The sequence below is a fragment of the Apteryx mantelli genome, chromosome 2 (assembly GCF_036417845.1).
Source record: "Apteryx mantelli isolate bAptMan1 chromosome 2, bAptMan1.hap1, whole genome shotgun sequence".
In the NCBI taxonomy this organism is placed as follows: Eukaryota; Metazoa; Chordata; class Aves; order Apterygiformes; family Apterygidae; genus Apteryx; species Apteryx mantelli.
The window spans coordinates 151,284,624-151,309,718 of NC_089979.1; the positions used below are offsets into that span (position 1 = coordinate 151,284,624).

The window sequence follows — 25,095 nt, forward strand, 5'->3', positions numbered from 1 at the left end:
CTTCCTAGCACTTTTTGATCCGCAACTAGATAAACAGAAGGGAAAACTGCATTTCTAATCTCAGCATATCACTAACCTGTGGTTTTAATAGGCTAGACAGTAACAGTGTGTCAAAATCAAACATTTGCCAATTTGTAGAGCTCTAGTGCCCTGCTCGTAGAAGAGGCTAAGCATCTTTGCCAGGTGCTATACGCCCAAATGTCAGATACGGTGGGGTTTAGTCCTTAAGTAGGGGGTGGAAATCTCCTCGCCTGACTTCAGTCAGCTAAAAGTCAGGCCTCCACTCCAGACGGGAACCAGCAACCCTTGTACAGGGTGGATCGCTCTCCAGACGCGCCTCCCCCACTGACTGGAGGGGACCCTAGGTGATGGCTTTAGGCATGGCTACACTAGCTGCAATGAATCCGGTCAAATACAGCACAACACTTAAGCACAGGTATATAAATCCCTTGCGGTTCATGGAAGCGCATGGGTATACGTTTCATTTAATCATCAACTTAAGCTGAAGTCAGTCTCACAGGCATGTTTTAGAACATGCCTAGCTCAAGGGCTAGGGTGGGTTGCTGTATTAGGGCCTTAAATGTCGATTTGGGCCTTAGATGAAACTTTCCTATTGATGATGATTAGTAAATCATTGTTGATTTAGACAATGTCATTAACAGCTGCTCGATACATGCTGTTGGTATATTGCAGCCATATCCCATAGGGAAAAGCTATAGCAACCCATTGCATTAAAAAATCAGTGCATATGAAAATATCAGTTTCCTGGAGAAGTATTTTCACGTTGTCCATGTATTGTTAGTGAATCATGGCTCAGTAGAAATCTGAAGTTCTTCAAAATGTCCGATGACTTTTTTATTCAAACTCTTTTGAGAAAGTGTTTGGACAGCATGAAAACTTGAAGCATTTCAGCCAAAATGATGAGATATGAGTATATGAAAAAAGGAGTTCAGAATAGAAACTCTTACACAACCTCAAGCACAGCAGTCCAGGCCATCCACAGGAGTTACCTCTGTTTTGTAAAATACAGGGGGTTTTTTACTTACTAAGCTGAAAGCATGCATTTTTACTTACTAAACTGAAGGCATATGCAGTAAAGTCCCACTGAAGTGAAGCTGATGTGTAACCGTGGTGTCCAGCCCTTTCCATTCAGCACTCTACTGTTTGCACTATGGTTGAAGCCATATGCTCACTTGATAAAGCAGTAGTGATTAATACTTTGCTTTGGAGTCTGCTTCTCTACTCCTGCACTGGTAGGAGGATAAACTATATATCTTAGTGTCTTTTTTTTTTTTCCGTAACATCTCTGACACCTAAAAAGCCATATTAGATTTTTATCTCCTTTACAGTGTTACATCCTGAGCTAATGTTACTGTAGTATACACAAAGAAGTTCTTTTTTTTTAAGTTTAATAATCTGTAATTAAAATGACTTCAGACAGATTTGTTACACTTGGGTTTGACTTAATAAAAAATCTGATTCTTGGTGGTATAAATTGATATAAAACAATTTCATTATCATAATCACTATGAATTAAGTTAGAATTACAGTCCAGTGCTAATTCAGGAGTTAAATCCTATGAGTTAGAGAAAATTAAACTGACTTGCACTACAGTATGTAACTTCCACTTTTATCCTATATGTACAGATTAACTAATAGTCTTACTAATAGTCTGATTTTGATTTTAAATTGAAGTAACTCTATTTATTAATGGGGGTTATTACTAGCTTTCATTGACTTGAAATCAGAATTAAGCCTTCTGTCTGTATTTATTCTCAGTATATTATTTGGCCAGAAGTTATATAGCAAAAGCACATCTCCAGATGCCATGAACAAAATGAATTGGCTAAGGGAGAAGTTCCAGTGAATCAAGCTCATTGATGAATGCATACAAGCAATAGAAGCTGTAAGCATGCATCAAGGACAGAATTTGGGTACATCACCAACTACAATTGCATATTTAATATTCCGGGAATAAATCCAGATTAGAATGATTACTGTTGCTTTAATTGACTGCAGTGTCCTGATATGAAGCCTCAAATTACAGTGATGAGTTTCTGAAAAAGTGTATGAATAGAATTATTGCCTATGTGGGACTGCTTGCTGAAGGACTTGCAAGAGTGTAGTACTTTAAATTGTTTAAGAAATAATAGTAAAAATAATACAAAATAATAAATGTACTTTTTCAGAGTCACTTTTCTGTGAAGAAAGGAGCTGCAGCCTTGGGTATTGGTACAGATAGCGTGATTCTGATTAGATGTGATGAAAGGTAAGTAAAGATGCCAAACACTTCTCCTTTTAATTGTACAAAGAAGAGGATAGTCAGACGCTCAAGTCAGAGAAAGTATATAGGATGTAATCAATAGCTGGTGTAACTCGCCGTAGTGCTGTCAACTTCAGCAGCCTTACACTTATGTATCCCATTTGAGGAACTGACTCTCTCAGTAGCTTCTTTGTAAGTCAGTTATTGGAGCTGATCAAAAATCTTGAAGTTCCCTTCCTGAAGGATCCTGAAGTGAAACAAAAAGTCGAACTAGTGATTATTCTTTATACATTCAGTTAAGAAACTATGAAGAAGCTTGTTTTGGTCAAAATGAAACATTTAAACAGTCTCACATTTTGACCTATTAAAATGAGCTGAAATGGGCCTTTTAAACTGCTTAAAATATTGAGGAGCATTTGCTAATGTAATTTTGTTACATCCTGCCGCCTCATTCCTTCTCAGCAGCTGACTCCCTGGCTGGACCACATTTTCCCCAGTACACTCAATCATGACACCCTTGCAATGTGGAATACAGTACGTTCAGGAAAGGGGCTTCACAGCGTTGTGGGCAATGTAGGCCAATAAGGGAGATGACCCATCAAAAGGAGAAGCACATAAGGCACTTAGACTCCTGTTCCCAATAGGTACTACAAATTGGTGGTAGATTGTTGTTTAATTGTTTAATTCACCGAACTGCTAGAGAAACCATTTTGAGAAAGCAGAGAAATATTAACAGAATCAACGTGTTTTGATGAAGATTTTCAATTTGATGGAAAACACGTTTTCTATGGAAAAAAATGATAGAAACATTCTTATCAATTCTACTGAGAATCTTTTCAATAAAGTATGCTCTTATTATGAGTCCCAAATATCATTGTTATAAGGTATTAAATTATTTATGGCTCTAGCTTAAATGGAAGGTTTAACTGCAATCAAAATATTCTGCTCTTAAGATAAAAGAAGAGCACCAGCTAAGCAATTTACAGTACTAATCACAGCATCTGCATATTGACTTATAGACTTATTATCTCTTTATTAACAAAAGTCTGAGCACACCTTGAAAAGGAATTAATGACAACATCAACACAACCAACACAAATCAAAATAAACCTTTGATTGTTTCTGTTCACTAAGGACAGACACAGATCAATGAAGTCATGTCTTCTTTTTCTTCTTGTGCAAACTCAGTGTAATGTTTTTCTGCAAAGACCACAATGCTTAGCCTGTCCATCCTGAAGTAAACAGTAGGATTACTGCATGTCTTGCCAAATCCCAGACGAGGTCAGCGGGACGGAGCAGGCTGTTTGCTCAGCACATGTCCCTGGTGGGGGGTGCTGGGCAGATGTGGTGAAGGAGGACCTTCTGTTGGCCCATGAGAGAGTGAAGATGGGCCACAAGAGCTTTTTGACATGTCCAGCATGAGCAAGCGTGCTTCTGTGTGTCTCCTCTCCTCCCCATTCTGACCCACAGTTCACCAAGTTTTGTTGCTGGATCTTGGGACAATGTAAATGTATGGTGCATTTCAGCCAGGAAAACGTGAAGAAAATCACACCTTCTTGCTCATGCCCAGGATTGGATGACCATGCATTTTGGTTACCTGTTCCACTACCACACAGTTATATTAATAGCAATAGAGCATCTCCTGCAGGTTTGGGGTCAAGACACTTCACCCTTATTTGGCAGCACTGGGGGCTGTAGATGGATGTGGGTTATACGAGAAGACTTTGACCCCAGCGCTCCCTCTGTCCTCAGCGCTCCTCTGCTGCTGTCTCTTCAGCCTCTTCCTGCTCCCCCATAACCCTCCTGCCTATGATGCTCCGTAACACATCTATTTTCTATTAAGTGAAGAACTAACAGCAAGAGCTGGTTTCAAGATTAGACTTCTAATACAACTTTCTTTTGCTCCAGAGGGAAGATGATCCCATCGGACCTTGAAAGAAGAATTCTTGAAGCCAAACAAAAAGTAAGTGTACTAGCATTTCTGCTTCCAAAAAACAAAAAGCAAACACGAACAATACAGCTAGTTTGTTTACTTTCTTTGGTAGAACAACATAGGCTTTCCCATTAACTTTTGATTTATTTCTCAGGCCAGTAATTAGTAAGGCAAGAGTTGCTGAAAAAATATGTTTAAAGATAATCTTTATAAGCTGTTTGGGTCTTTTTATATGTTGTTCTGCATAACCTCCTCTTTTTTTATATCATCAGCCTGTGATGCAATTCCTCAGCTGAATATTGGCAAAAGTTGAGTAATCATTTGGGAAATCCATATGTATTTTCATGCATTGAAAATATTCCTCATAGAGTCACCAAAGCAATGGAAGGCAAACTGAAATCTGCATATTCTCTGAAATACACAATTTTTATATAGAATAGCCATTAATATATACATCCATTAATAGAAGATAGAATTTAGCATATTTGATAATAGAAACCAGAATTAAAACATCAGATTAAAGTATGCAGTGGATTTAGCCCCATGCCTACCTATGGCAACATTTGTGCAAATAATCTTTAGAAACACAGAGTTCAAAGCTCACCAATTCCGTTGTAACACCAATCTTCGTTAAGAGTTCACTTTGTCCAAGAAAAGCCATGTGGTAAAAAAGTAAGATAAAATGAAAATAAAAGTTCCACCCAAACCTACTGACCATATATTTCATTTAGCAGAAGGAAGTTTCTTTTTGTAGTTTAAGCCCCAGTCCTTCAAGAAATGTACACCCTCTTTACCTCATTGCTCCGAGTACTGTTTATGAAAGCAACAGATTACAGATGAATTTAAGATGAAATACTGGTATAAATTACTGCAGACTCAAGTGCTTATAGTGCAAAAGCTGTGCGAGAGACAGTGTGTCCTCTGTGCTGGCCACCATTTAGCAGAGGGAGTCCACGAGATGGCCCCGGGGCTCTGGGAGGAATGGGATGGGGTGGAGGTGAGGGGGGGTGGGAGCTGCTGCCATCTCAGCAGCGCCCACAGGAGATGACGCTCCCGCTGACGGGCCCCAGCACCTCACGCTCCTGCACCTTCACGTGGTCCGCTGGCGTAATTATAATGCAGCCCAGGGCACCAACTGCCAGAGAGGTTTCATGCACCACGCTGCCGTATGGATAAGGTTTGTTTTACTCGGCATCATATAGAGCAGACCTTTTTTTCTCAGGCAGGTGGTATGGGGAGGAATTGTTCTCCTGAGAGCTTACCTGTCTCATCAATCTTTACTGCAATAAATGGAGGATACTGGTTTGGAAGTTTGCTGCCACCTTAAGGCAGAAACTGTAATATTGCTAGCTCTAAACTGGGAAAAAACAGTGTAATGTAGGAGACACTTGTGGGTCCCTTGTGCAGAGAGCAATTGCCACAGTTGAGGTTTCAGCTGCCCGAGAGGCAGGAGGCGGTGGCAAGCGGCAGCTGGGGCTGGGCGCCGCAGGCTGAGGGCCGAACGCCTCTGTGCTCTCTTGCAGGGGTTTGTCCCTTTCCTGGTGAGTGCTACAGCCGGAACGACAGTGTATGGGGCGTTTGATCCACTCATAGCTATTGCAGACATCTGCAAGAAATACAAAATCTGGATGCATGTGGATGTAAGTACCATCTCATGTGTGGGGCTTGATTAAAAGGCATGTCAGCATGAATTTATTCATCTTGGACAGTGTCATCTTGTACAGATAATATTGTACTTGGTTCTGTAATTAACTCTAAAGTCTACGGGCTGATTTCCTCTCCTCTGAAAGGGTCAGGTACCAGTAGGTCAGGGAGACATCAGAGGAGCTGTAACTGTGTAGTGCTTTTAGCAACTTAGAACTTCAGATCACCTAGTTTGAGTGCCTTTTGCCTTCAGCTTCTTCTCTAAATATTGTTAATACAGAAAATATATAAAAACCATACCCAGCACAGACTCAGCTTCTGCAACAGCTGCAAAGTAAATGCATAAGGAGAAGGCTACATTTGTCTGGAGTTAAGTACCCCAGATTGCTGAACAGATTAATGCAAATGCCATAGGAATTTATCAGACTGGCTACTTAGCTATATCTGGATTCTCGCCAGTAAATCTTTCTGGAGGCTCATCTTTCAGCTCTAGAATGGGGTTTGTGAATTTTTGTAAATCCTTTCTCCAAAAAGGCTTAGCAATCGAATTTCCATAGGGCTGGAAATCTTGCTTTTGGATTACTGTATTAGCCAAGATCATTCCAATTTAAAGGAAGAATTCGTATTTACCTCAGACTTCTTCTCAGTCACATGAAGTATCTGCACGTCCCTGATCTCTGTAAGCAAAAGCAAAGGGGTAGGGAGGAAGCATTACTGGTCAGAAATATACTGAAAACCCACCACAGCAACTGAGATCCTGGTTCATTTTGTTATCATCACTTAGTCACTAAATGAGAAAAGCCAGTTTACCCATGAGCAGCTCTAGGAGATATTAATTACAGTCTGAGGCCGCCCAAAGTGTCACTGTCAGATGAGGTGGTGAGGGAGGAGTTAATGGCGATAGGCCTTGGCACACAGATCATGGTTTATAAAACACTGCTTCCAAGCTACTGGAAAGAAATCGTTAGTTTAGCTAATGCCTCAGGCCCCATCTGCCTGGTCATTTTGGAAGACACCACATCAGCAAGGAAAAGAAAGGATGCCAAACTAATGTGAACTCACAGATGTCATCATAGAGAAATGCAGAGATCTCTCCTCATTAAGATAATGTATCTTGCTTTCTAGGGAGCATGGGGTGGCGGGCTGCTGATGTCAAGAAAACACAAATGGAAGTTAAATGGAGTTGAAAGGTATGACTTATTAACAAGTTATTAGGTGTTTTAACACGTTTTTGATTACCATAGCAATGCCTATAAATAAAAATAAAAATCAGTCAATATTAGGTCCAAAATAAAATATGAAGAAATCATGTAAACTGTCCTTCTGGTTGAATTAACAATGCTAAGTGCCTTTGTTCAATGGTCATTGTGGTAGCGCTTCTTCTTTTTTTTTTTTTTTGGTAGAACAGTGGACATTTCATATTTGTGTTTTTATTTCTTGCAACATGCATTCTCAGATCCAGCATGGTTTCTGTGTCATCCTCTGATTCACTGTCTGCAATGAATTAGCAATTGCATTTCTTTAAGAAATGAATCTTGGAGATCTTGCATGCTGAAGTCTAAATATAGAAGGTGGCTGCAGCTGCCATTTGGCCAGGTGTTTCGGCAGTCACTGACCACTGCTCTGTCACTCGTGGAAAGGATGCACTCCTCCAAGCCATGCTAGTGAGGTCTTCTCAGTAAATCTGCACCTGGGTGTACACGGTCTTAGTCATGAGCTCATGAACATTACAAATACACACAGATGAACATAAATGATAGCAACCTAGTTTGGTGACTGGAAAGACTGAGCTTAAAATTATAAACAGCTGTTTATTCAGAAACGTGTAGCTAAGCTGTGGAACTCCTTGCCAAAGGATGTTAAGATTTACGTGCGTTTAGGGGGACACTAGATAAGTACGTAGACCAGACAGACAAAAACCATTCAGGAAGTCTGTGAGCCACAAATGACTGAAGCCTCTGAGAGTACATGGGGGAAGTACTTCGGGGTGCTTGTCTTGCTTTGTGTTATTCCCAGGCAGCTATTTAGGCCCCTTGCTGGAAACAGTATGCTGGGCTAGATTTAGCCAGTTACATGTGTATATTTTCTGAAGCTCATGCTGTTTAAGATTAAACTATTACTCTCCCCTGCCTTTTTATCTCCTAACAGAATCGCTGCTCCTTGCCAGTTAAAATTACAAACAACTTCCTGATCCTGTTCCTAAGGATTAGAAAGATACCTTGATCTTTCCATTCCTTTCTCATACATCTCACATGCAGAACTTGGAGAGCAGCCAGCGGTTCTATAATTTTGATATATTTTAGCTAAGACTGCCTTGAGCACTGCAAACTTACATATTGTGTTTAAAAAGGATGTATATCCAAATATCCAACATGTTAGAAAAATCTACCCAGCAGCCTATGAGGACAGAGTACAAAAACAGAGTTTGCCTCCCAGATTGTCCAAATTCTGCTAGAATGAGTCGTTCAGGTTGAATCTATATTAAAGTTATTTCCAAATAATACACTTTAGATTCACAACTCCACTGCAGTTCCTCCAGTATTTTGATAAGTGCCATCTCCGTATGGTAGGCAATGAATTAATGGAATTTGTCATTTCCAGTCCTGTTCCCCTGCTTGATGGACGCAGCAGCTCACTTCAGTTTGTCCAGATATCAAATGTGGGCACCTTTAGAGGAGATTTACTGGACCTCAGTCTGCTTTTATAATGGCTGAGGGTCAAATTCTGCCAGACTTAATACTTTCCAGTTATCCATTAGGAATCTCTAAAGAAAAGCTTTTCCTCTTTCTTTTTTTGTCTAGGATCCACAGTCACAAAATCACATAGGTGCTTGGTTTCAGTTATTTAGACAAATGTGAGATAAAAAACATCTTGTGGGTCCATGTAGCTTTTTTCCCTCACTGTTACTTTCAGTCAGCTTTTTATTTAAGCGCATACTGATGGCTGAAGCCCAGAATAACTGATAACAAATGAAAAATGGTGGATTTTTATTTTATGTAAGTAATTTTGTTGTGTGTGCAATTGGGATGAATATGGGGAAATAGATGACCTTAGGGTAAATTAAATTTTTTAGGCAGATAATTAACATCTGGGTGTTGTCAGTAAATAATCCTTTTGCTTGAGAAAATCCATACCACTACTGTTACGTAGAAGGATCTTAAAGAATTTCTGCTTGATTCTGTGTAGGCACAGATAAAAATGAAAAAGTATCATATCGAAGGGAATCCATAGACCTCAATACATGTTCAGAATTATTAGCTCTGGCACTGTAATCAGATGACTGACTCTGAGCTGATTAAAAGCTGCCAAATACTTGAAAAGCCAAGCCAAGTGGCCAGATGTTGCCTGTGAAAGACTGTTCCCTACAGATTTTTCATCAGGCCCTTGCACAGTTGCCTTTAAATAGCAAAGAAGAAAGCACAAAAGTGCTGCACTGTGTCCATGAGCATTTTGGAGCTGCTTGCTTTGAAGGAGTGAAAAGCAATCTTGTAGGAAACAATAAGGACATACATACACCCATAGCATTGCCTCCAAATCCTATGAAGGCAAATATTGCCAGATTCGAACATGCTCACTTCTGTTCACAGACGTGCTACCTGCAGGTGTATCCTGGGTCCTTTAAGTAGTTACATGCCCCAGTCGACTGGTTTATACCAATATATGCTATCAAAACTCAAATCACTGAACTAAATGAAATCATGTGCACTATGCATCCTTGACAGCCTGCCAAATGGGACGCTAATGTATACATCCATCAACTAATCATCATATGTAATAATAGTAATTTACAAATAACCAGTCAAGCATAACACAAGATTAAAACAATAAAGAACTGGACAATCCTCCATTCAGCACTTGCCATAGTCCCAAAGTCTCCTCTCTGGTCTTTATTGTGCCAGCACCCTCTTTGTGCACAATATCTGGCTGACAGCTAGTTTGGCAATGTGTCCTGAAGGTCAGCAGGCTCAAACTCTTATGTAGAAGGGGTGTAGTGCTATGTTTATTACTATAGTAATTTGGAACTCAATCCTCTGGTTGTGTGAATTATCATAGCACAGCTAAAGTCAAAAGATGTGTGAGAGCTTACCATCAATGGAACAATGAGAAAAATTACTTTTGGCCAGATTTTCCAACTTACTCAGAGACTTAGAGGTGCCCAGAAGGGTTTAAAAGAATTTTCAGAAATGCATATGTTACTTAAATCTTACTGAAACAAGAATCAGTGGGAGGGAATCCGCTAATTTGCTAGTTTCTTATCTACATCTTTAGGAGCCATGTGCCTTGAGAAGGTTCATTAGTCAAGTGGGTGTTTTTGAGAAATTTCTCCTGTATTTATAAAGTATAGATGACTCTCCAGAAAGTTTCATACTGATTAAGCTTAGTGGAGAGAGCAATTATCCTGTGGTAAATTGCCAGGATTGTTATCTGAAAACAACTAGAGTGAATTAGGTCCCTTATGAAGGCATTGCTTTCTTAATAACACTCATGATTATTTTCAGCCTTGCTTGCTCAGAAAAAGGAAAAGGTGCCCTTTGCTACATGGCCATTATTATTTTAATTATTACAAAATGTCTCCATGGTTTCACCACAGTGTACAGTGTTGCAGTTGAATGTGGTTTACTGTCACAGGGCCAATTCGGTGACCTGGAACCCACACAAGATGATGGGCGTCCCGCTGCAGTGTTCAGCCCTGCTGGTAAGAGAAGAGGTATGTCTCCATCTACTTGTTTCCCTGGTTCTTTCTGATATTTTACTTCTGAAAATCCTGCATGTTTCCTCATAACTGTGTCATAGCTAATATTTGATAATGTGATGAAGATTATAAAAGAAACTGAGAAATAAACCTCTAGTTATGTGTTCAGGCTGTGAGTGCAAAAGGGAATTAAAATGGCTGTCTAGTTGATTTGATAGATCCAATAAATGGGAATATCTTTACAGAGTTTGTAGCTTTGCATTCAAAATGTCCTAAATTAAGTTGTGGGGACACAGCTGTGTAACCCCACTAGGTTCTATGTAGCATAAATTGTAACTGAAGGCAAAATGATACGCTATAAATGCAATATGACATTTGGTTGAGAATCTAGGCATCATTACACTTTCCAGACTTTTATGAGAGATATTTCAACCCAGATCTGATCCATATATTCACTTCGGGGAGCATGGAAATAAAAAGGGAACACAAGTTCACTTGGAATAAAAAGTACACATTTCATTTAGTACCAGGACTTGAATTACCCTTCAAGCCTGTAACTTTCATATAACCATTGGTTACTGGGACAGCTGCTATACAACCACCAGGTATTAGACCAGCTATCAAAAAGCTGGTTGCTGTTTTGCTAACAGCTGTACAACAGATTGTACACAAAGTGATTGTGCTTAGGAGGAGAGAAGCTGGCTTTATTTGCCCTCTGGGTCAGTTCCCTGAGACAAATCCTGCTTGGTTGAAGTCAGTACCATCCTTGAGCTCTAGTGAGAACAGATGGCTCAGATTAAGAGAAAGCCAATTTTTTCCCCTTCATTTTACCATCTTAGTTTTGAGTTACATATAGAGGTTAGATCTGATGATAAACAGCCAAGTTCTGATTCTTCTTGGACTGGAAAATGCAGTTTTAAACAACAGCCCTAAGGTGTATTTTAAACCTGGCTGAGGACTTCACTAGAGCCAGAACATGACTCTCTGCACTTCACTTTAAAAGCTAAAAAGGAAACTTCATGCTTTCCATGAGACAGGTTTCCTCACCTTGCTGGCTGTTGGCCCTCCCACAAAGCTGCCTCCCCAAAACGGTATCTTTTGACCCAGAAGTAGCTCTAGGTGGCTGTTTAGAGGCCATATGCTCTTTTGTCTGTGCAAAGCTTTCTGCACCACTTTAGCACCCACTTCGCAGCACAGGGCTTTGCAGAGGATCTGTCCTTAGAAAAGAACTGTGCCTACAAAGGAAGAAAAAAACAAAAGCAGAGACAAAAGCAGTTAGGAAAGTGGTGTGATGTTCTTTAGATTAGTCACCAAATTACCTTGGCCTGACTCGACCGGAATAATACCTTTCAAGGAAAGGAGGAATGGAAACCAGAACAAGGAATAAAGAGACAGATCCAAAAATGAATGTACGTGTAATGATGCTCAGAACTGCACTATCTAAAAGTTGTTTAAAAATGCTTTGGCTCTTGGAGAGGCCTACACATTGCTGGGTCAGGTACCAAAGTGTCCTGGGTGCTGGATGGAATACAAGAGACTGAGCCCACTAAGCAACTAAGTCTGATTTTGTCTTTTTTTTAGCTCTTTCTCTTGCAATTGGACACTTCAGTTGGACACTGAATTTGCATGTTTGTAATTTCTGCTGTTTAGACCTAAAGCAACCCTCAAAACAGTAGTCACATTTGTGCCAACGTTACTTTTTTATGTCTCTCTTTCTTTAAGGGGTTGATGCAGAGTTGCAATCAAATGCATGCTTCCTACCTCTTTCAACAAGACAAGCACTACGACCTGTCTTATGACACTGGAGACAAGGCTTTGCAATGTGGACGGCATGTTGATGTCTTCAAGCTATGGCTGATGTGGAGGGCAAAGGTAGGACTACCTGCAATGTGTTTGTTTGCATTAAAATAATGCACAGCAGATACAGGTTTCTTTTCTATAATCATCATTTTAGAAAATATCTGACCTGAATTTCCCATATATAACATGAAAGAAAGAACATTATTATTTTCTCTTTTTTTTATAACTTTAACAGTATAGGTTCAAAGCAGCCCAGATGATTCTGAAACTTGAACTCCATGCCTTTGCATAGCATTTGCTTTGTGTAACTGTAGGAGTCTAACACCACAAATCATATGTTTAAGAATGTTGTTAAGAACATTTCTGGAAACATAAAGATGTTTTATTTTAATGACATCAGAAATTAAACATGGCAATTCCAAGACTGGAATCCTAGTTCTATTGCATGCAGTAAATATGGAATGATCTTTTGGTAAAGCAGAGGAAAACTCATCAAAATATGTTCTCTGAGAATATGAGATGGCCATAATCATCAGTTCATCTGTATTTGTAGAATGTTGCTAAATAAGTTCTTCCACATATTTGTTCAGTCTTTTATGTCAGGTTGCCTCAGGTTTGTTCAGATGACATCACTGTTTTCATTTCCAGAAAGCCTTAAAGAGCTTCATGTGCCTCATTAAAACTCCGAAAACAATTCTGAGACAGACAACAAATATAGCTGGAGGTGTGGGAGTCTGCAAGGGGGGTGGGGGGGCAAGTTTCTGTGGCTGAAATAGCGGTTGGACTAGCTGGGCTCGCTAGAGTGGCAGGCAGTCTCAGCCGCGTGCCTTCCCTCAGCCCCGAGGCTTTCTCCCGGGGCTGCGCTAGCTCTCCCCCATGCCAGAAGCTCTGTCTGCAGAGGCGGGATGACCTGGGCTCAGAAGTCAGTTCTGCAGTGCCAGACCGGATTTAGCAGGGACCCACATCCATTATTCAGAGACATTTCTTCCTCTAAAGCACATATTTTTGATACGCCGTGTACTGCTTTTTCTCTGCTCACACCCCACTTGTAATACTTGCGTTACCAAATAGGATGCACGTTGCTCAAGCAGTTTGTCTACTCCAGCTGTCTGTTCCCCTGCCCCCCCCCCCCACCGACGCTGCAATCCTTGGTTTGTGGCATCACAGCTGGTGACTGCAGGATTGATGATGATGTCACAGCTAGAGGGTTATGACTTCTGCTGGGGAAAAAGAGCAGGAATGGCTGCAGCTCCTACAAACAGCTTCTGAGTTTATGCGGTAGCAGTTAGAAAAGAAGAGAGACAAATGCTAGGGAGACGGGGCAGCAACTGAACAGAATGCTCGGTTGTTACAGGCCTCAAGCTGGTCTCTGAAAACATCTGGCCATTTTGTGTTTTAATTCGAAGAAAAGAAATATGCTAGGAAAAGGTACCAGATTGTCCCCTCTGGAAAATCAAAATCCCCCCTTCTGAAAAAAATACAAGGCTCCCCATGTACGGAGCTCAACACCTTTTTCTAGAGGCCCTCGTCTGTGCCAGCCCAGGCTGTGCAAACCAGTGCTCGGCCTCTCTGCAGAAACCATCACCAAGGGCACCCTTCATCAGAGGCAGTGCAAATATTTTGCTCAGCACTGAGCTGGATCTTGTGCTTATTTCGCAGAGGTGATCATAGGGGAGTCAGTGGCACAAGCTAGAGATGAATGAGCTCTGCATTGGAAAGTGTCCTTCGTCTGACAGAACCAGATCCTTAATCCTTCCAACAGAGACTCCTGTGAAGTGACTTGTACTGCTGCTTTGACAAGTGCTGCATGTTCCTGTCACTGTGTCAGTTCACAGGACAGATAGTCACAAAACTTTAAGCTCTATTTTTTTTCTCTCTCTTTAAAGGGAACCACAGGATTTGAAGCACAAATTGATAAGTGCTTGGAACTTGCAGAGTACCTATATAATAAAATAAAGAACAGAGAAGGGTATGAAATGGTGTTTGATGGAAAGGTATGTATTGCAACTTAATGTCCCAGTTGTCAGCACCGCTTGCCTTAGTCAGGTACTGGGATGCTACTAACAGGTCGAACCAAAAAGCATGTGACAAAAAGCAGTGTCCCTTCTAACGGCAGCTGTTGTTGTGCCAGTAGCTCCCTTCTTTATGGGATCCAGGGGCAAGGGAGATGAGGCAGCTGAGCATAGGATTTCAGTTTGCAGTTTCACTCCACGGGAATGCAGCACTGGCATCTCAGGCTAAAGCAGTGTACACGCAATGAGAACCAGCTTTCTGGTAATCAAAAGAGACTGCAGTTTTCCTGATCCAGGATCTGTTCTGAATGTGCGCTCCAGTGCCCCACATGAGTCTGAAAAACGGTGGTGCACGGTACTGTTGCAGCAGCCTCAGGTGGTCAGTCACAGCCCATGGGGACGGGGCTGCAGCGCAGCAGGACAGGGGCTAGCGTGGCCCCGCGCTGCGCCCGGCGGCATGCAGCCCCCCGCTGGGCCAGCGCTGCTCCCCCTTGCTCATTGCTGGAGCATCAGGTTTGCCTTGCAGGTGGGCGCGGGAGCCGGCCCTGCTCCCAGCTGCCACGCCGCACGCTCGGGCACCCCAGCTAGCGACGCTGCCGCGCAGGGTATAGGTGTCTCAGGGTGTGTTATTTCCAGTGAGGGAGGGCCCAGCAGCTCCAGCTGGGATGGTCCCCCCTGTGCTCGGTGCTCAGCCGGCGCCTGGCAGGGGACAGGCTGCAGTCTGCCGTGTGTCGGTGCCTCCCGGCTGCGCTGCACTGTCCCGCGCTTGGCCGCAGCATTCCCCGGCTGTGACGGAGCGCAGGCAGCTGGGCACAGGCCCAACAGCGGCCTCTGTCACAAAGCTACTGGTGGTTTGCCTGTAAGAGAGAAAAAACATCTTATTTTGGCTTTTCTCCTCTGACTTGTGGCAGTTTCTGCTCTCCATACTTGCACAGGAAGGTTTTCCCTCCCAGCATGCCGCTCCCTGGTAGTTAACTGACCCCCTGGCATGAGCCTCGGTGCTCTGCAGCACAGGGATAGATGTCACCACGTTTCTTCAGACAGAGATCCCAGACTCATACCCACATGCCACTACGTTATTTATTCCCGCCCCTCACGCACCATCATTGAATTTGGTCTGCCAGATCTAATGATGGGTGAAGGAATCGACAGCGGTGAGAGTTTCTGTAACGCGGGCATTTAGCAGCCAGCAAAGAGGAGTGTAGCAAGGCAGACAACTGCTGGGAGATTGCACAAATGCACAAAGTGTCTGCGGAGTCTTACTTTGTGCCTTTCTACTTGGTGTTTCCATGTTAGTTAAGCCAGCCAAGATGCTAGATACATCCAAATTAATATGGGAGCTAGCTGCACCAAACTGAGAAGTAATGAATTTCTCAAGTGTAAGAAAAGCTTAGGCCATCTGTGAGTCCTATTTGCAGGACCAGATTCTACATTATGCAGTCGTGTAATAAAAGTAATTGACATGGTCTTCACATCTAAATTATCTCTAATAGACTGTTGTCTCGGCCACACGTTCCCTTCAGCCTCTTGAGGGGACACTACCTACAAAGTCTAGATGCTTCTCAATTGGGGATAAATATATTTGCACAGCTGGGTGATGTGTTTCTGCATCTGACATCCTGGGAATAAATTGCCTAAAATTATCCTTTCTGCATTAATAATGATGATGACTCTCAGCGGACTACGATAATGAAAACCATTGATTGCTGTCACAATATGATGTATGAGAGAAGGGAAAGGCATGAGCATAATTGCAATTGAGATATTATGAGCATTTCTTACAGTCTGAACTACTATTGTTCTGTGTTTAGCCTCAGCACACAAACGTCTGCTTCTGGTATATACCTCCCAGTTTACGCAGTATGGAAGATAACGAAGAAAGGATGAGCCGCCTTATGAAGGTAAGTAACATTATCCAGGATATTGTGTGGTGAGCACCGAAATCCTGACAGGCAGGCAATCCTCGAAATGATCTCCAAGGAGGCACAGGGGAGGGTCACCTAGCTATATTCTGGCAGATGACACCTCCATGGTCATTATCCTAAAGGTGAGTCTGGCATCACCTTGCTCTGATCTCCCAGTTTGGTACTCCCTGTGTCTGCCTCTTCTCTGGAGCACTTGAACTCTGGCTATTTTTCCTGAAGTTCGTGTAAACTGCAGTCAGTAAACCCAGCAAACATAACAATAGCTTGATTATAGTATGCCACTCTGGCACATGAAAAGAAGATGGAAAATGATTGTAACAATATGTTTGAGGGCTACAAAAAAAGCAGTTACAGTGTGCCAATTGTATGTCAGCAATACTGAGACAGTAGGGGGGAAAATTCCCCAGTGATTTTAAGAGCAGCACAAAGAAACAGGATAAACCCAACATCTTTTCAGCGAGCCTTTTATTCCTTGACAGAGATTAACATTTTTGTCAATATTGGACTTACTTTCGTTTTAACTGCTTCTTGTAGCTCTTTATAGAAAAAGAGAACATGCTCTGCTTTTTGTTACAGTAATAATAATCTCCTGCTTTTTGCTATAATAATAATAATAATAATAAAAATAATAATAATCCCCTGCTTTTTGTTATGTGCCATTACAGGTGGCTCCAATGATAAAAGCCAGGATGATGGAGTATGGAACAACCATGGTGAGCTATCAGCCTCTGGGAGACAAAGTGAACTTCTTCCGGATGGTCATCTCAAACCCAGCAGCAACTCATCAAGACATTGAGTTCCTGATTGATGAAATAGAACGTCTGGGACAAGATTTATAATGACTGGGTGTGAAAGTCTGTTCCTGGACCTCTAAGTAGACAATTAAGTTGTCACAAACTGTGCGAATGTATTTGTGATTTGTTCCAAAGTAAATCTATTTCTTTATTGTGGTGTTGGAGTAGAGTACAGTTTAAAATCAAGAAACATGGCTCCTTTAAAGTCCTTTCCTGAGTTTTAGAATACCTCTGTAATAATTAGCTACTCAAAAAGCTGCGTTGAAACATACAAGGAAGAGCAGAAGATATGTACAATTTTCTCCCCAATTTTAACACAATGACTATTTTAAATTAAAAACAATCAGACTGAATGATGCCAAATTTGCCCGAAATGGTGACAAAATCAAATTGGGGGAAGGAGGATAGTGAGAAACAAGTATACAAGCTGTATGCTTAAAAGTGAAAGTATTTTGCCTTTTTCATAGTATTAGAACAGAATTTCTAATTTACCTATAGCAACATTTCAAATGTATTTAAATAGGTATAGTTTTACAAAAGGAAATATATATATATATATAAAATCCTATTTTGTAAACTAAAGTTTTTATTTTATATGGGTTATAAAACTGCAAGGACAAAAGATGAAAATTAACTAGGATTCTTTTTCTTTTGATAGAGGTGCCTCAAGTATTTATTACTGCTTGTTTTAAAACATAAGCCCACATATATTTTTAAGAGGTACCAGTGCCTCATTTCTCCATGTCACATGGATTGTACATCTCCAGGGTTGATTACTGAAAAACCTCAAGAGTGCTGCAGCTCTTAAAACCACTTAATAAGATCAATTACAGTACAACAATAGGATGCTATTATTCCTAATTATGTTTCCCACATGGCCTAACTAAGCAGACGCACAATCAATATACAGTGCTAACCAAGACTGAAATAAGGTTGTATCTGGATGGTTTCTTTGCTCTGTGTTATAAAAGCCTATCCAAAAAAAGTCACATGTCTGACTAACTGCTTGTGTCGTAACCATTTCTTCTATGAGCAATATAAAATTACATTGAAAATTAAATTTGACTGAAATTCTATCTAAAGAAATAGCATGAAATCTCACAGCTACATTAGCAAGGTAAGGACTTCTTATAGATGTACAGGTCTGCAAGATAAGATCTAAATTAAATGTGAGTATAATCTGAATGACAGTAGTGGAGTCTAAGTGACAAACTGATTTGACAAAGGTTTCTCCTAGTACTGGACAACATCGTTTGCAGGGGCTTTTGAAATTGCTGAAAAAAATGAAATAAGGCTACATCTGCCTAATACAGCCCATGCAGAGCCACACAGGTGTTTTTAGAAACCATGGCACCACTCTTGCAGAACTCACGTGCTGCATCATTCCTTAGCGTTATGAGTGACTCTGACATGGAAACTTAAATTAATTCTTTTCCCCCTCAACACCTGGAAATGTTGGTAAGAATTTCGTGGCTTGGGCCTGTCTATTTATAACCCTACTAAAGTTTTGGTTTTAACTTTGCCTAAACAGCCAACTTCTGTTTGTAAAGCAGTATTGTTTTGCTGTCTCGAAAATACTTGAAGAGGAAAAAAAAAAAGTGCAATGTGGTTTTAATTTCATCTAAAACAGATAAATGGAGTATTGGTTCAATGTAATATGAGGACATGAAGTAAGAAGAGGAAATAAATTGTGTCTGTAATTGTGTTGCCTTTATTATATTGATAGTACTGTTTTGTCACCTCAGATTGAGGCTGTGCACTTTAGATTTAAACTGTACAATGTTGCAAATCAACATGTGTTGTTGTATAAGCTTGTACAATATATTATTGATATGTCATTATTTGTGTGGTAGTAGTATTTACTCGATATTGTAAGAACTGCATTCACATCAGTCCTTCTACTATATCTTTGCTTGATATTAGCCTCTCCTCATCAGCTCTTAGGCAGACCTCTCACCTCACTTCAGTGGATTTCCATTGCTATCTACAGTGCATAATGTTACAAGTTAAGCTATAGAGGAGATGCCAGTTCTATCAAGGACTCAAATGTGACCTTTGCTGAACATGTCAAAATCAGCAGACCAACCACTGAAATACTGGGTAGAGCAGCAAATTATATTCTTCTTTCTTGCTGTGAAAAAGGCAAGGAAAGAGCTTAAAAAGTAAAAATAGTAAAGGGACAAGGGTGAAAGTGATCAGTAGCCTGGTTACATCTTGCATGTGCAATTCTGTTTTTAAAATGCTAAGTACAAACAATGTATTTATTAGCTGTATGTGCCAATCCGAGACTTACATTCAGTGTTCCATAAGAACCAGCATTTTTTTCCACGTTACTATGTTTATTGCAGCCAGGAAAGAGCAGCATAGCAACCTGTTCTTGTGTTTGACCAAAGTATCTTATCTGTGTTGTTGACCTAAATCCAAATAAAAGTGTAAAATGTGACTGAGAGTCTTTTCTTTAGCAGCACTGAGGAAACCAGCCTTACCAACTATGCCATCTCGGAGTAAGGTCCCACAGAAGAGAATGTTTAATTCTGACTCTCTTCCTGTCTCTTTCTGGATTTTTTGATGACAAGATTCCTGTGTGTTAGTTATTATAATATTAAAAAAAATTTAAATTCCATCATCAGACCCTTTCGAGGCTATATTCAGCACCAGCATGCTAGTGAAAAACTGCCATCTGCTATTCCTTTACCTTATCTTTACAGGATGGAGCTAGTTGCTTTATTCTCCTCAGACAAACTCAACTTTGTTTTGTTTTGTTTTGTTTTTGTCTTTTTACTCCATGAGTCCTTATCCCCAATTTAGCCATAGACTGTAATCAGCCTACAACACAGCAGTGAAAGCAGTCAGGGCAATTTTCAGACTATATGAAGGCAAAAGTTTAAATAGGCCACAAGATAAAAAAGGCAAAACAACTGATGCAAAAATTAAAATTTTAATCCTCATGTTTCCCCTGGCCCAGGGCCTCAGTCCTCCAAAATCTGCTGCCTGCTCTGTTTTGCTTCCATTCGCTGAACTGCTGCACAGATGCCAGATGCAGAGAGAGAGAACAAAACAATGTTTAGAAAATGGCAGCATTTAGCAAGCTTATGCCTGAAATGAGATTTTGTATATCATGTCCTTAAGTCTGCAGCAGAATTCGAATTGAATGCCTAGTCCAAGCACCTACACAGAGCCCAGTCAGAAGCTCTGTAATGAAAGAAAGAGAGAGAGGGAGAAGCTGTGGGGATAATATTTTCCTTACTCTAATGAAGCGCTTTGTTTAGCACTAGGAGAGAGCATTGCTGTATTATTTTTAACCACTTTCACGTGAGTAAATGAAGTTTGGGCTTTGCTGTGAACCCTTTGCACACAGAGCTGTGTGGTGTCTCCCTGAAAGGCAGGGGGATGCAGAACAGATTTGCCTGACCAAGTCAAGCATGTCCCGGCTGAGCTTGAAGAAGGTAAAATAAAACAACCAGCAAGAGAACAGGGCATGCAAAAGCCTGAGTAACAGAGCTTTACAAAGATTGGTTCCTCGTGAGATCTGTTACAAGAACAAAAGCTCTGCTTTGTTACTTCTCTGCTCTTTATCCCCAAACCCCCCCAAAAGAGCACTTTTTTGCACAGGGAGAATCTTGGATCTTGAAGAAGAGGTTTGGGGTTTTTTTTTTTTCCACTTGGAAGCATAACTGCATGGTCGTTTCGAGTTTGACACTGGCTGGGGTCACGCGATGTGGTGGAATCACACAAAGCCCTCAGGCAACGTCGTGCCTTGCTGAGGCTGCCGCACTGCACGCTGCTGCACGGCCCCCACAGCAGCTTCCCCTTCTCTTCTTTGGGCCCAGCCAGTCCACCTGCTCCAGCGTTTCATGGCTCTCTCCTTCCCCTTTTCCCGCAACATGTATATATGTTTCTTTAAAATGCAGGCTACGTATTTGATTAAAACTCTACTACAGCAAGACTGGGTTCCTCAATCTGAGAAGGAACTGTTCTTCACTTCAGCATAAGGTTGTCCTGGTCCAAGATAGCTCTGGGAGAAGTGACCATCAAACAGGATTTCAGAGCTCTGGGGATGGCGGTCAAGGGTCTGGGAGCCCAGGTCATCTTCTCCTCAATCCTGCCAGTGAGGGGGATGGATGAGAGGAGGAGGAGACGGACTTTCCAGGTTAACGACTGGCTGCGCCACTGGTGTTGGCAACAGGGTTTTGGTTTCTATGACCATGAGACCCTGTTTGAAGATCGACAACTGATGGGGAGAGATGGGATCCACCTCACTAAGCAGGGCATGTGTGTCTTTCCTTGCCAACAGGTTGGCCAACCTGGTAAGGAGGGCTTTAAACTAGGAAAGATGGGGGAAGGGGAGAGTTATAGTGACAGGGTAGCTGGCAAAAGACTGCTCAAGTCGGGATGCCTCCACCAGGTGAATGCAGCCAGGGAAGTGTGCATGGGATGTGGCTATGGAGGACCCTCTTTTACCCCTCCTGGGAAACCTGCATGCTTGATCAGCTCTCTGAAATGCCTGTACACCAATGCACGCAGCATGGGGAACAAACAGGAAGAACTAGAGATCTGTGTGCGGTCGCAGGGCCATGATCTCATTGCCATTACAGAGACATGGTGGGATAGCTCGCATGACTGGAGTGCTGTCATGGATGGCTACGTGCTTTTGAGGAAAGACAGGCCAGGAAAGCGAGGTGGTGGAGTTGCTCTTTATGTGAGAGAGCAACTGGGATGTATTGAGCTGTGCCTAGGGGTGGATGAAGAGCGAGTCGAGAGCTTAGGGGGAAGGATCAAAGGGCAGGCTAGCATGGGTGACACTGTTGTGAGTGTTTACTACAGGCCACCTGATCAGGAAGAGGAAGTCGATGAGGCCTTCTACAGACAGCTGGAAGTAGCCTCCCGATGCCAGGCCCTGGTTCTCATGGGGGACTTCAACCACCCCGATATCTGCTGGAAAGACAACACAGCTAGGCTCAAACAGTCCTGGAGGTTCCTGCAGAGCATTGGTGACAACTTCTTGACATAGGTGGTGGAGGAGCCAACAAGGAGAGGTGTGCTGCTGGACCTCATACTAACAAACAAAGAAGGACTGGTGGAAGATGCGAAGGTCGGGGGCAGCCTTGGCTGCAGTGACCATGAGATCGTGGAGTTCAGTATCCTGCAAGGAGGCAGCAGGGCACCAAGTAGGATCGCAACCCTGGACTTCAGGAGAGCAAACTTTGGCCTCTTCAGGGACCTACTTGGAGGAATCCCATGGGTTACAGCCCCAGAAGGAAGGAGTGTTCAAGAGAGCTGGTTAATATTCAAACATCACCTCCTCCAGGCTCAAGAGCGGTGCATCCCTAGGAGTAGGAAGTCAAGCAAAGGAGGTAGGAGACCTGCATGGATGAGCAAGGAGCTCCTGGCAAAACTCAACCAGAAGAAGGAAGTATACAGAAAGTGGAAAGGGGGACAGGCCACTTGGGAGAATTATAGAAACATTGTCAGAGTATGCAGGGATGTGACAAGGAAGGCTAAGGCCCGTTTGGAATTAAATCTGGCGAGAGATGTCAAGGACAGCAAGAAGGGCTTCTTCAAATACATCAGCAGCAAGAGGAAGACTAGGGAAAATGTGGGGCCTTTGCTGAATGGGGTGGGTGCCCTGGTGACGAAGGATGCAGAGAAGGCAGAGTTACTGAATGCCTTCTTTGCTTCAGTCTTTACTGCTCAGGCCAGCCCTCAGGAATCCCAGACCCTCGAGACAAGAGAGAAAGTCTGGAGAAAGGAAGACTTTCCCTTGGTGGAGGAGGAGTGGGTTAGAGATCATGTAAGCAAACTTGACACCCACAAATCCATGGGCCCTGATGGGATGCACCCACGAGTGCTGAGGGAGCTGGCGGATGTCATTGCTAAGCCACTCTCCATCATCTTTGAAAGGTCATGGAGAACAGGAGAGGTGCCCGAGGACTGGAAGAAAGCCAATGTCACCCCAGTCTTCAAAAAGGGCAAGAAGGAGGACCCAAGGAACTACAGGCCAGTCAGCCTCACCTCCATCCCTGGGAAGGTGATGGAGCAGCTCATCCTGGGGGCCGTCTCCAAGCATGTGGAGGAAAAGAAGGTGATCAGGAGCAGTCAGCATGGCTTCACCAAGGGGAAATCATGCTTAACCAATCTGATAGCCTTCTACGATGGAATGACTGGCTGGGTAGATGAGGGGAGAGCAGTGGATGTTGCCTCCCTTGACTTCAGCAAGGCTTTTGGCACTGTCTCCCATAACATCCTCGTAGACAAGCTCAGGAAGTGTGGGCTACATGAGTGGACAGTGAGGTGGACTGAGAACTGGCTGGATGGCAGAGCTCAGAGGGTTGTGCTCAGTGCCGCAGTCTAGCTGGAGGCCTGTAGCTAGCGGTGTCCCCCAGGGGTCAGTACTGGGTCCAGTCTTGTTCAACTTCTTCATCAGTGACCTGGATGAAGGGACAGAGTGCACCCTCAGCAAGTTTGCTGACGATACCAAACTGGGAGGAGTGGCCAATACACCGGAGGGCTGTGCTGCCATTCAGAGAGACCTGGACAGGCTGGAGAGGTGGGCGGAGAGGAACCTCATGAAGTTCAACAAAGGCAGGTGCAGGGTCCTGCACCTGGGGAGGAATAACCCCATGCACCAGTACAGGTTGGGGGTTGACCTGCTGGAAAGCAGCTCTGCTGAGAAGGACCTGGGAGTGCTGGTGGACACCAAGTTAAGCATGAGGCAGCAATGTGCCCTTGTGGCCAAGAAGGCCAATGGTATCCTGGGGTGCATCAGGAAGAGTGTTGCCAGCAGGTCGAGGGAGGTGATCCTCCCCCTCTACTCAGCCCTGGTGAGGCCACATCTGGAGTGCTGTGTCCAGTTCTGGGTTCCCCAGTACAAAAGAGACATGGAGCTACTGGAGCAAGTCCAGCGAAGGACTACAAAGATGATTAGGGGACTGGAGCATCTCTCTTAGGAGGAAAGGCTGAGAGAGCTGGGCCTGTTTAGCCTGGAGAAGAGAAGACAGAGGGGATCTTATTAATGTGTACAAATATCTTAAGGGAGGGTGTCAAGAGGATGGAGCCAGACTCTTTTCAGTGGTGCCCAGTGACAGGACAAGAGGCAACAGCCACAAACTGAAACACAGACAGTTCCATCTGAACATGAGGAAAAACTTCTTCACTGTGAGGGTGACAGAGCACTGGAACAGGTTGCCCAGAGAGGTTGTGGAGTCTCCTTCTCTGGAGATATTCAAAAGCTGCCTGGACGCAATTCTGTGCAACATGCTCTAGGTGACCCTGCTTGAGCAGGGGGGTTGGACTAGATGATCTCCAGAGGTCCCTTCCAACCTCAACCATTCTGTGATTCTGTGATTCTGTGAAGTATTAATATGTGACCACCCCCTCCATCCTGGACCCAGTCTGCTACGAAAAGAGGGAGGTGACAAGGAAGAACCCTGCGAAGCTCAGGGGAGCCCTCAAAACCTGCCCAGAGCCATCCCACCACAGAGATCACCTCCACCACAACATAGTGTACTGAGTGCGTCTAGTGCTTTTGATCACGTATTTTGTAGTTCAATTCTTAACCCTGGGATTAATAAAAAATGGTTTAGGAAAACTTCAATAAATAACATCCCAGAAACTAAACCAGGTTCTGCGAAGCAGAGACTAGCTGAATGAGCAAACCTAATGGTGCCTGCACATAGCCAAATACAGATTTGAAGTAGTGGGCACATATCATCCTTTGGAGTTTTACTCTGTGGTAAATAATTTCATCCAGAAAGACACTCTTCCAGTTACTGAACATATTCATTATTGCCTAAATGGATATTCCTCCACAGAAGGCATGGATGTCTCCTGACAGAGTGTACAAAACTGCATTATGTTAACAAAACACAGAAGCATATTTTACTGATGATGCCTATGTGGTATGTGGACCAAGGAAACAGTCACTGCTAGTACAGGCACCACTCAGTGACAGCAGAAGTGCAGTTTGATCAAAGTCTGCACCACAGCAAGCCACGTGTGACAGTGGGCAACCCAACCCACACCCCATGGCTT

At 42.8% G+C, this 25,095-nt stretch overlaps 1 protein-coding gene across 1 annotated transcript in view; it reads left to right on the top strand.

Annotated features, from left to right (window-relative positions):
* GAD2 (glutamate decarboxylase 2) overlaps positions 1-19,507 on the top strand; it is a 39,576-nt gene extending 20,069 nt beyond the window's left edge. Inside the window, exons 8-16 of the mRNA XM_067291810.1 lie at positions 2,190-2,269; positions 4,172-4,226; positions 5,720-5,836; positions 6,966-7,030; positions 10,470-10,548; positions 12,256-12,405; positions 14,220-14,327; positions 16,157-16,246; positions 16,936-19,507. Of these exons, the coding sequence (XP_067147911.1) occupies positions 2,190-2,269; positions 4,172-4,226; positions 5,720-5,836; positions 6,966-7,030; positions 10,470-10,548; positions 12,256-12,405; positions 14,220-14,327; positions 16,157-16,246; positions 16,936-17,109 (918 nt within the window). The 3' untranslated portion in view covers positions 17,110-19,507. The remainder of the gene's footprint in view (positions 1-2,189; positions 2,270-4,171; positions 4,227-5,719; positions 5,837-6,965; positions 7,031-10,469; positions 10,549-12,255; positions 12,406-14,219; positions 14,328-16,156; positions 16,247-16,935) is intronic.
* Positions 19,508-25,095: the final 5,588 nt, after the last annotated feature.